This window comes from Rattus rattus, chromosome 4, assembly GCF_011064425.1.
Source record: "Rattus rattus isolate New Zealand chromosome 4, Rrattus_CSIRO_v1, whole genome shotgun sequence".
Taxonomy (NCBI): domain Eukaryota; kingdom Metazoa; phylum Chordata; class Mammalia; order Rodentia; family Muridae; genus Rattus; species Rattus rattus.
The window spans coordinates 46,622,122-46,634,549 of NC_046157.1; the positions used below are offsets into that span (position 1 = coordinate 46,622,122).

Consider the following 12,428-nt stretch of genomic DNA (forward strand, 5'->3'; position numbering starts at 1 on the left):
CTGCTCGGGGAAGTAGAGGCGCGCACGCCGGGTATGCGCCGTCAGCATGGGCTCGTGGCTCGGCGAGGTGCAGTGGCTCTTCCTGGTGTCGCTCTTCGTCGCGGCCCTGGGCACCGTGGGCCTGTACTTGGCGCAGTGGGCGCTGGCCAAGGCGCGACCCCCGCCCCGGCGGCGGGCGGAGCCGGATGAGCTAAGGCGCCAGGAGTCGGACACACTCCTTTCCTGGATACTGACACGGGATAGCTGGGGGAACCAGTGGCTGGCAGCCTGGGTGACCGCCCTGAACTATGAGGCCGAAAGGAGTGGGGTAAGTTTCTAGGAGGGCGTGGTGTTTGAAGGTGAGAGGGGCGTCGGAAAAAGGCCGCCCCAGTCTCTGACTCGCCATCCTGAGCCTGCCGAGGCAAGGCATTCTTTGAAGTTAGAACCAGGGAGAGTGAAGCACCTGCGGTGGGGAGTTAACGTGACTATTTGACACAGCAAACATCTTCAGCTCCGCCGGGCTGTTTGTGGGAGAACCACCCAACCGGGATCTAGAGGATTCCGGGTGGGCACCTACTGATTTTGAACCCGATAAATGGATAACTGTGATCCAAACATGCTTCCATTTCGAATCTTGTTCTCTGCCTAAAGCTTCTAAATTCTAAAAGGTTTGTATTTCTGAGCACAGATAATAGTGACCGTTTACTGAGATCTCACTGCTTCCCAGATATGGCCCTGGGGACTGTAAATGCTTATGTCACTTCCAAATCAGCAAGGTATCATCATCATACATCTGAGGAAACTGAGGCCTGGAAGGTTAAAGTAGTCTTTGGTGTCAGAGCCAAGATGAGAACCCAAATGTGCTGACCTCACACCTTTGGCTTATTACCCGGCTCTGTGCCTCATACGCCTGTGGTTGCTTCTTTCATTGTTAATTGCTTGCTGACATATTTTTACTTTTTAAGAGATGTTAGTGTAAGGACACGTTCCTGGCGTCTACAATTTGGAGGCATTCCACAGGGGAACTAGGAGGTTGGTGGGACAAAGCTGGCACCTGTCAGCTCTGCAGCTGTCCCTCAACTTGAGGTACACGGGCCTCTGTACCTGCTGTGCAGCCCAGTGGAGAAGCCCTACACCGCCAGCCTTGAACACAGTGAATACCATAATGTTCAGTCATTCTTTCAGAATATTCCAGTAGGTCCTGAGCCTAGTCTTTGTATCATGGTCTTGGTGCATGAAGCCATAGAGCTAAAAAAAAAAAAAAAAAAAAAAAAAAAAAAAAAGCTTTAAGTATGAATTAGCACAAATCCAATAGTACAAGAGACTTTGCTCTGGACTCTTGGAAAAAGATTTTTTTGGATGCAGAGGCTACAAGCTCAGTTGACATCTGTCTTGATACCTAGAATAGGTGCCCAGTATTCAGAGCTGGACCTCTACCCAGGGTCAGTACTCAAGCCATGTGTCTTCATATGTAGGAGTAAACATGATCCCACCATGAAGCTGCTTTCACTGACGGTCATTTGATCTGGTGAGAGAAGCCTGGCTTCAGTACAGAGAACACAGAGTTGCCTAAGCTGATGCCAGTCTTGCTCTCTGTAGGGTGCTGGCTAGCGAGTGTGCTGGTTAATGATCTGTAGGAGGGAGACGCTGGTAGCCCAGAGTCAGTGCCCCTTCCTTCTGTGAATTTTGGATGTTTTTATTTCCTGCCATTTCTCAGTTGGATCACTCTAGACCCTCCCAGGGTTTATTGTGTCTGGAGGGTTGACCAGAAAGAAGAGGAAGCCCTTCCTTAGCACTGGCCTTGGTTGGGCAAGTGAATTCCCATGGAATCAGTGGCAGGTGAAATCCTCTCATCTGTCACTCTGGCCTTTTTGGTTAGGGGTGGGCACGAAGTCAGGGTGGGCTAGAAACACTGTCTTGTTTGCATGGTCTTGTCTGTTCTCTGTTCTTTGCCAAATTCAGCCATTTATCTCTAGAGAGCTCCTGTTTGAAAGCTCCAGTACCATATTGGGTTTAAGCTCAAAGGAACTTCACAGGGGCACTTTTGCACAGAGATTGGTGTTGGCTGTCCCTTAGTACAGTTCTTGTTCTACTTGACTAACTGATGCCTGATACCTGAGAATGCTGCTTGACTGTATTCAAGTGGAGGGTTTTGCATGTAGATAGGAACTCAGAAACTTACCTCTCTACCAGTTTCTTGGGACTTGGCTGCTGTTACGGTAATGACACAGGAGGAACAGATGCAGGCATTTATACTAGTGAGAGCCTGACCCCGGCAGCCACGCCTGCTGAAATTTCTCCCCGCCCTTCCCCCACTTCGAATGCCACTAATCCCTGACATTCCCAGACTGCTTTAGGCACAGACAGCAACAGCTTAGAGGTCTTTTGCCTAACTCTGTCCTGAAATCTTTTTGCCTCAGCTATGTAGGGAACTGATACTTGGGAGTCAGCCAATACTTGGTCTGTCACCGGTGGAGTGGAATGGAGAGACACTAGTAAGGTTCAATCAGATCTAGCATCTTCTATGAAAAGGGAATTTTTCTACCCAGTGGGAACAGTAACCTGTCCCATTGCAGATTTTACATTAGGTTTGTATTTGTGTGTGTGATGTGTATGCAGGTTCACATGCAGGTGTATTTTGAGACAGGGTCTCTGATTGGCTTGGAGGTCACCGATTTGGTTAGGTTGGCTGGCCAGCAAGCTCCAAGAATCTACCTGTTTCTGCCTCTACAACCTCCACAGTCTCCACAATGCTGGAATTAATAGCGTGCTGCTCCTTCGCACCTAAGTTAGTTCCCTAAGGTCTGGGAATCTAGCTTAGATCCTCATCCTTACATAGCAAGCACTTTACTCATTAAGCTATCTTAGTTGTTTTAAAATGGAAACTCAAACATTTTACTCAAGCCCTTCTCTCTCTAGAGTTGAGGAGCTGAAGCTTGAGAACTCAAGGTCTGGCTTCTTCATGGTTCCAGATCAGCTGCAGCCATGCCTTGTGGGAAGCGAATTCATCCTGAGCCCCAAGTTTTTCTTCTGAATAAGGTCGAGTGAAGAGGGCCTAGCTGAATCCCTGTGATTCCAAGGACTAAGCAGTGACTCAATGTGGCTTCTTTGTGTTCTTCTAAGTGTAGCTGTGTAAGCTCCAACCCAGATTCCAACCATCACTCCAGAAGTAGTTTACAGGGTGATTAGTTAGGTGGGAAATAGAGGAGGCCATCAATGACCTGTCATCTGGTCAGTCACCTTCCAGTGAGTAGGAATCACGGGACTCGTAAGAAGTACCCTTGCGTGCATTTCTATCACAGTGCCACACGCACAAGATGGGCTTGGGTTAGCTGAAGGTTAGAGAACAGGAGATACTTTCTTCCCCTTGGGTGAGAAGCCACTGTACACACCTGTCTCTAGCCATCTGTCAACCAGAAATCTGCTGTACCCAGCAAGGCCTATAGTTGATGGTTTTAACATTAAGACTCATTTCTTCACCAAGATTGACTTTACAAAATCTTATGTCCATTGTTGGGGCCATATTTCTGTAACAGAGAGCTAGAGAACCCAGAAAGTATTGTGCTATCTGGAGATAGCTGCTCAGGGTTACCCTGTGACTGGCCTGCAGTCACCTGAATACTTTGGCTTGTGGTAATAATCAGTTACACTAATGATGGCCCATACTCCTACACCACCCAAGATTACCCAAGATTGCTATTTCCAAAGCCCTGGCTTGGGATGCCAGCATGCTGGTAGCAGGTAGCCTCACCTGTGCTTCGGGACTTCCCTTCTACCCCACTGCTCTGGAGAACACGTGCAGGTCTCAGAGCCCATGTTCTGCAGCTGTCGTCATGGGTTTCTCTGGTGTTTCCTCCCTGACCTTGACTGGCTGTGGTCCTCGATTAGGAAGAGTCTCAGACCTGCTCATTTTTATAATCCTTCAATTCAGGATTTCTTCATAGGGATGTTCTAAAACAAGTGAGTGAGACTATTGAACAATTCATAGTCTTTGGAGAATGGGGAGTCGGTGTGAACTTAGAACATGTCTGAACAACACTGACTTCTCTGAGATTCGGAAGCTTGCGTGTAAATAGTGGCCAGTAACACAGTGCCCTTCCATTATCGAATGTCTTTCAAGCTTGTTCCCCCTCTCCCCAATGAGACGTAAAATGGGTTTGGGGCAACGCTGTGAACTCTGCCATGCCCCTCACACCCCAGGTTTCCTTTTTTGTAGCTTACACACGCAGGGCTATTCCCAGTACAAGGACCTTCTCAAAGGTCCCTGTAGTGCGTATCTCCTTTCTTGTTTAGTTTCTTGACCCCTTCCATTCTGTAAGGATGCAGCCCCACCCACACACCCAGCAGCCTCAGCAGCCTGCACTTGTTCCCTTCTTGGTCACTTGTGCCTTCATCTGTCCTCTGCATTGTGAGCTGAGGCAGAACTCCAGTCTCTCCACACAGAGGTGGACTTCATGCCCAGCTCAGAAGTGGCTGGGCAAGCCCTGTGGGTGAGTAGGGTAAAAGACAGGCCTGGTAGAAGAAGACAGTGTCGTGTACACCATGGCATCTGAATGCGAGCCTCAGACTTGGGAGCCAACAGCCCCAAGAAGAACAACAGCCTGCTTAATGCGCTCTGTTTTAGGATTCCGAAGAACAGAAACATGAAATGAAGGTGGCCAGTGACTGCAGATTAGCAGTGTGAAGCCCAAGACGAGTGCCGGTGGAGCTGTTCACTGTACTCAGCCATGCTCCCAACAGGAATTCAGAAAAGCGTGGGTGTCTTATCCACACCAATCCAATCAGCCAAAGCTAACTCCAAACCACTCCTAGTGACTGAGGAGGGAGAAGAGTTCTTTAACCATGTGAAAGATCTGTGAGGGCCATGCCTGGAGTTTGATTTCTAACTCTGTATTCACTAGCTGTGTGGTCTTGGGCAAGTCTGGTCTCTCTGTATTTCTGCAGAAGGGAATGCCATCCAGATGTGATGAGCCTGTATGCGACTGTAAGTAGGGCCTGGTATATCATGAGTAGGTAAGGTGGGCTATTCGTTTGAAGGTTCTCCTTTGAAAACTGATTTGCTTTTGGATTGGCAGAAAAGTTGGAGAAGTTATTGAGTTTCTATATATTCCTCACCCAGTGTCCCATAACTGTCACTCAATTATTAGAGCAGAATTACTGTTGGTACAGGGTTGCTATTAACTTACAACTGGAGAAATTTAGGTAGAACAATGGGCTCACCTAGGTACAGTGTAACTATAACCAAGCACTCAATAAAGTTAACACTGTATAGAACAAAAGGCTAACCTGAGCACAGTGTAGCTACAACCAAAAGCACAGTGGAATTAACAATGTAACACTACAAGATATTAACTTTATCACAGTCCCTTTAATAAGAAAACAAAGCATTTCTCAATTTCAGTAGCTTTCTCAGCATAACATCTTATTGTTCAAGGTCCCCACGGGTCTCTGGTGACCCTTAGTTGGTACTTCTTAGTCTCCCATAGTCTGTAATGGTTTCTCATTTTGTCCTGTTGTTATGACCTTGATAGTATAGAGTGGTATTGATTGTTATTTTGCTGAATATTTGTTTGCCTTATCCTGCTGTTCGTTGGAGACTGTACATACAGAAATAGCAACCCAATGACTGTTCAGTATGAGGAGCTCATGGTATTGGTGTAACTTGCTACCGGGATAGTGGTGAGATGGTTTTGTGCCTTGTGTCTTCACGTTTGACTGTAGTTACCTTGTCTTGGGAGATTCATCCTCGGATGTTTTTGCTCTCAATTTAGTGTCCCTCCATGTAGCTCACCTATAACAATGACCTACACGGAGTTTCCTTAGTGGTGATTTGCTATTTCCTTCCTTATGTTATCAATTAGAACTCTACTGAGAGAGGTAATGCTGTATGTATATTTAGCTGGTTATATACATCACTTTGGATTTGTGGCTTGTTCTTTTAATTATTCAATGGGTTCTGATCCTGTACCATTACTATTACTTTGCTGCCAAAATTGCTGCTGTGTGTTTCTCTAGCCAGCTGTGTTCTTATCAGCCCACACTTGACTTCTTTCTTTCTTTCTTTCTTTCTTTCTTTCTTTCTTTCTTTCTTTCTTTCTTCCTTCCTTCTTTCCTTCCTTCCTTCCTTCCCTTCCTCCCTTCCTTCCTTCCTTCCTTCCTTCCTTCCTTCCTTCCTTCCTTCCTTCCTTCCTCTATTTCTTTTTCTTTCCCTTTTTTTCTTTACATGTATTTTCTTCCCTGGCCCTGGATCTATCCACTTTTCTGAGCAACTTCAGTTGAGGATGTAGAATTTGGGTATGCATACTACTGCTCAGCTCTCAGTGTTCTAGACCTTTCCAGTGGATACCACATCAGGTGTGGGCATGAAAATATCAGTGTTTTCATATCTATCAGTATTTGGCTTCTAAGCTATGAATGCATATCATAGCTCAACAGCAGGGTTCATCTTAGTCTTCTCTCTTCTGGGGTGTGTGTGTGTGTGTGTGTGTGTGTGTGTGTGTGTGTGTGTGTGTGTATTACTCATGTGCACAGCTATCATTCCTTAGGTGCCATCTACACTGTTTTTTGAGATAGGATCTCTTATTGGCTTGGAACTCATGGCCTGTGAGCCTCTGGTATCCTCCTGTGTCTGCCAGCTCAACCTCCCCTATTGGGATTTCGAGCAAGCATCAGTACATCTGACTGTTTTGTTTGGCCTGTCAGGGTGGAATTCAGGTCCAAGCTTGCACAGCAAGCACTTTACCAATTGAGACACCCCCAGCCACCTTCCTCACTTTTAGTTTTCTTGCATGATCAGTTGAGAAATTTGAGTCCACACATTGGGAAACTTGTAGAATCATTTGTGCAGGATTACATGTCCTGTGCACAGTCAGGATGAATGTTCTTAATATCCATCTTCCTCCCTTTGAATGGCTATGTTATTCATGTGTCATGTTAGGCTTCCTTATGAGTATTTGTTTCTCCCTAATCTCAGTTTAAAGGTGCTTGCAGTTGAGCCCAATCACTTGAGTTTAATCACTAGAACCCATTTTGTGGAAGAGCATTAACCCTTTCAAATTATCCTCTGATCGCCACATGCATTCCTCAGCCTCACTAAAGAAATAAGTAAGAAATAAATAAAATATTTAAAACAAATCAAGCTCTGGAGCAAAGGCTCAGTGTGTGAGGATGCTTATTGCCAGCTTGATACCCACAGTTCAACCCTTGGAACCTACGAGGAAGAGGAGAGAATCCACTCATTTGTACTCTGACTTCTACAAGTATCTAAGTTTTAAATTTACTCCCTGACTTCCTAGTGCCTTGGGTTGTCACTTTTGCCACATGTGATATCTCTACCTGAAATTCTTGGGTCAGAAGTACCCTTGATGTCTGATTCTGAAATATTTATGTATGCATAATTAGATACCTTCAGGATGGTTCCTGAGCCTAAACATGAACATCTCTTCTGTTTCATGGGTATCTTAAGGAGTGTGCATGGTGCCCAGGCCAGTACATACTGAATTTAATTAGTCACAGATTTAATCAGCCCTGTGTTTGAAACAGCTTCAAGTATGGAGTTTTCCACTTGTGGCCCGATGGCGGAACTTCCACGTGCACTCGACTTGTTCTACATTTTCTCCATCGTTGCACAGAGCCACGGTTTTCATCACCGTATGAAGGTCACCCATCTAACTTCTCAGTTTTTGTTTGGGCTCACTCTACTCATGAGCCCCAGGGGTAGGTGGACTAGAAGTAGAAAGGTAGTCTCTCCCTCCTTATTTTAACTTATGATTTGTGTCCTTTGTAAGAGCATCCCTTGACAGTAAAGATCTTTCTGTGGTTTTGCCCAGAAGGTACAACAGGAAGGAGCTTCTGCCCTATTTGCCCTGCTATGGCTCCAGGACAGTCTGTGTCTAGGTGGAAGGATGGTAGCCCAGTGTTTCAAGGGTTCTCTCTGGGAGGCTTTGTTCTGCTGGCTTACCTTAGCGTCTCTCTGTTCTGCTGGCTTACCTTAGCGTCTCTCTGTTCTGCTGGTTTACCTACCTTAGCATCTGGGCACTCTGTTGACCTCTGTGTCACAAGGTCAGTGCAGTGACTTTGGCAAGTTCAAGAGTCTTTAGCCAGCTGCTCCTTCCGAAACCAGCTTCAGCCCCAGACCGTGCCGGAGCAGGCTGGACATGGTGATTCCATCCCCACTCCCATGTAGACTTTTACCACCTCTCATGATTGAGGCATGGGGCAGGTGCTGTTAGCACAGGGTGAGGTTCTAAATCCTAAATCTAAATGAACTGTGTATTTTATGCTTGACTTGGGAATCCTTGGAAAGTCAGGAGAGAGCTCTGTCATGGCTGTTCCTCACTAGGCTGCCAGAGCATCTCTCGTCCCATCAATGCCAGTTCTGTCTTCTATCTTTGCTCGTACCCCTGTAGGTAACTGTCTCACTGTCATGGAGTCCTGGCTTATAGGACACACAAAGGGCAGCAGCTTCTTGCCACCCAGTCAGAAGTTAGATAGGAGAGGCTCTCTGGCAGGAAAAGCTAAAGAAGGTTTCGATCTAAGGGCATCTTGACATACAATCTGGGGCTTTGTAGAGAACTCATTTTAAGAGGACAGTCCTCGATTTGCTGTCCAAGCCCATATTTACTTATATAAGGCATCAATTTTACTGCTTTAGGGCATTGATTTAATATATCTGACATTTGGAGATTTAAAAACAAAAAACCAAACAAACAAAAAACAAGGACAGAAGAAAACAGGGTCTTGTATAACCTAGGCTGATATCAAACTCAATATGTAGTCAGGAGAAGCTTTGAACTTTTGATCTTTCTCCCTCTACCTCTTAGGTGTTAGGATTTCAGCAGCATGTATGTAGCACCATGAATCTAAAGCCTCATGTATGTTAGACAGGAACTTGGCCAGCTGAGCTATATCCCCAGCCCTCAGTGGAAATTTTTAACTCGAAAGACACCACTCACTTCCGCTGCCCTAGAAAAAGAGGGGGCTGGTTCAGTGAGTAAACCGTTTGCCATACAAGTATGAGGATCTGAGTTCGAATTCACAGAACACGTGTGAAAGTCAGGTGTGGTAGCATGTGTCTTTATAACTTTATAGAGTTCATATGGTGAGATGAGAGGCATAAGAGTTCCTGGAAAACAAGGTTGAACAAAGGTGAGGACTGAGACCCAAGAATTTCCTCTGATCTACACACACACACACACACACACACACACACACACACACACACACACACACACACAAAACAAAACAAAACAAAACAAAACAAGAAACAAGAGTTCACTGGAGAAAGCATGAAGTTATTGAATCATGTAGCTGGGGAACCAGGCAGCTTTGGATGGCTGTGAGGTAAAGACTTGAGACACAGCCATTAGACAGGTTCCTTTCCAGTCAGTGGCCTTCTGTGTCATTTCACTGCCCAGAGAGATGCCAGGCTCTGGGTTTCTGCTCAGCAGTGGAAGAGGAGAAGGGAGATGGTACCTCAAGTGCCAGAGCCCCTATGACCTCCTAAAGCAGGATCAGCACAATGTTTCTTTGCTTTATCTTTGAGTCAATTGCCATCTCTGTCGTTCCCTCTTTGTGGGGTCCTGCTTGCCAAATGCTGAACAAGATCCAACATTGTCTGGTTCTGTGTGTGTGTGTGTGTGTGTGTGTGTGTGTGTGTGCGCGCACACACGCGTGTGGCACCCATGCGTACATGTGCACGCCCTGTGCATAAACCTACTGATATTTAACCATTGATGGGATGTTTTGTTACAGTTTTTTAATTTTTGATTTTGTAGCAAGTGTGTATTTAAAAATAAATAAAATCCAAACTACACTTATGCATTCCTCTTCATACAGCCTCTCTCTTACAGGGTCCACTGCGTCTCTCTTTCCAGAAGGACCCACGGCCACAGTCCTTGCAACTGACGGTTGGGGAGGTATCCAGTGTGGTCAAGTCGGCCCAGGAGAAGGTGAGCTGGGTATTTGAACTGTGCCGTCTTTCCCTGTGTACCGAGTGAATGCCAGGCTGGAGCTAGGCAAGTGCTTAACTTCAGATTTACTGAAAGTTTAGAGCCATTATTCTTGGGAGAAATGGATTATTATTGGATAAATGGATTAAAAAAGTCTAGTCTGCACATAAAAGAACATCATTAGGCATTGAGGTGGACAGAAACCCCAGCATATGCATGCACACCATCGGTGAGCCTAGAAAACACGTTACTGGGAGCTGGGATGAAGCTCAGTTGAGAACATGCTTGCGTAGCATGCATGAATCACGAGTCTGATCCCTAGGATATAAATTAGGTATTGTGGTATGTACCTGTTATCCTAATACTCAGAAGGTAGGGGCAAGAAGATCGGAAGCTCAAGGTTCTCCTCAGCTACGTATTGAGTTTTAGGCCAAACGGCTACATGAGGCCTTGTATCAAAAATAACAAATATCATACAGTCCTGTGTTAATTACTCCATTTATATGAAATTTCCAGAACAGGTAAACCAGCTAATTGGACCAGGCTAGAGATGACAGGAGCCGGGCGGAGAAGGGCCTGGTAGGGATTGGCGTGATTGCCTACAGGCAGAGGGTTGGATGGCCATGTAGCTACCCACCAAAGCATTCGAGTGCTCAGTCTAAAAGACTGAATTCGATGACCTTTCAGCAAAGCTGGTGTGTGTGCAGATGTGAATCGTCCGTGCGAGGCTGAGTTTCTGAGCCACTGAGATGTGATATAGAATTAGTTCTATTGATGAATGTATAAGTGAGACGCACACGTGAGACTGACCAGAAAGTCTCAGGAAATAAGACTGAGTCCAAGAAATATCAAAAATCAAAGATTGATTTCTGCCTGCTCTATTTACGAACTATCTTTCACTCACTGCCTTTATTGCTAATGATTATTATTAATACTTTGCATTTTATATCTGTGGGCCTAAATCTTCCCCCATGTTAAAAATGGATTATTTGCTTTAGTACCATCATTCCATTCGAAAATTTGATCTGCAGTTTGGATTTTAAAACGTTTTTTAAAAGCCTGTAATATGTAATTTGTTTTCTAGCACCCAGTTCTATGAGGTTAAATGCCCTCTTCAAAATCTACAAGCAGGAGGAATACACAGCACATAAACATACATTCAGGCAACTATAACAACATGTAAAAGATAAAATTGAAATATAGTTTTAATAAAAAGGCTTACATGGCTAGTGGGATGTCCTTGCCAGTGTGGTTCCTATTTATGTCAGATGAGTCTTACTATAAGAGGAAAAGGAACCCCCTCAGTGTCATTCATTACAACTCTTGAAATTGTTCATACATATATACATTTACATACATATACATATATAAATTTACATACATATACATATACATACACACACACACATATATATATATACACACACATATATATATACAAATATATATATATATATATATATATATATATTTGGGCTAGAGAGATGGCTCAGTAGTTGAGAGTGCTTGCTGCTTTGGCCAAGGACTAAAGTTTGTTTTCTACCATCCGTACTGAGTTAATCACAACATCCTGTAACTCTAGCTCCAGGGTATCCTGATAGCTCTTTTGGCCTCCAAGGTTATCTGCACATATATATTTTTTTATTTTTATTTATTTATTTATTTATTTTTTTTTTTAATTCTTTTTTTCGGAGCTGGGGACCGAACCCAGGGCCTTGCGCTTCCTAGGCAAGCACTCTACCACTGAGCCAAATCCCCAACCCCTATTTTTATTTTTTTAAATAAGCATCTCCTACCTGCCTGCCACTCTTGGTCTTCTCTGTCCCCCTCTCAGTTTAGCTTATGCTCGTACGATCTCGTGTATCTATATAAAATCTGGGGACCACAAATGAGAGAAACAGGCAATATGTGTCTTCCTGAGTCTGGCTTAATGAGATTCTCTCCATTTGTATCCATTTTCCCATAAATGGTGTAACTCCATTCTTCTAAATGGCTGAAAGGAATTCCATGTTATCTAGCTGTATTTTCTTTATGCATTCCTCTGTGGTTGGATATCCAAGCTGGTTTTATAACTTAGCTATAGTGGATACTGCGATAGAAACATCTGTGTACAAGTGTCTCTGTGAAGAGAATATATATTTTTAGGCTGTGACGTAGCCGATAGTTCTGTTCTTTGTCCTGGCTTCCTTCCCACAGTGGTGACCATCCTGAAGTTAGGCTGGTTCCTGCCTTCCCAGCCTTCTGTGTATTCCCTGCATAGGAAAGATCTGTACCCATTTCACTTCAGGTTAAATGTGTAGGGAGTTAGTTTAGCAGACAGCCCAGGCTGGAGGAGGATGCTGTCACTCCTCACCCTACACACCTGGTGTTACCTTCCCAGAAGGATTGCTTGTATTTGCTAACCTATCGGTTTATTATGCATGCTTTAGTACCAAGATTTCTCTTCGTGACATTTGAGATTCATCTGATTAGTTACAGCTCTGGTTCCTTCGCTGTCAC

General features: G+C 44.7%; 1 protein-coding gene across 1 annotated transcript in view; it reads left to right on the top strand.

Annotated features, from left to right (window-relative positions):
• The window catches only part of C2cd2 (C2 calcium dependent domain containing 2), a 58,951-nt gene continuing 46,523 nt past the window's right edge, over window positions 1-12,428 (top strand). Inside the window, exons 1-2 of the mRNA XM_032900349.1 lie at window positions 1-307; window positions 9,831-9,929. Coding sequence (XP_032756240.1) covers window positions 47-307; window positions 9,831-9,929 — 360 coding nt within the window. The 5' untranslated portion in view covers window positions 1-46. The remainder of the gene's footprint in view (window positions 308-9,830; window positions 9,930-12,428) is intronic.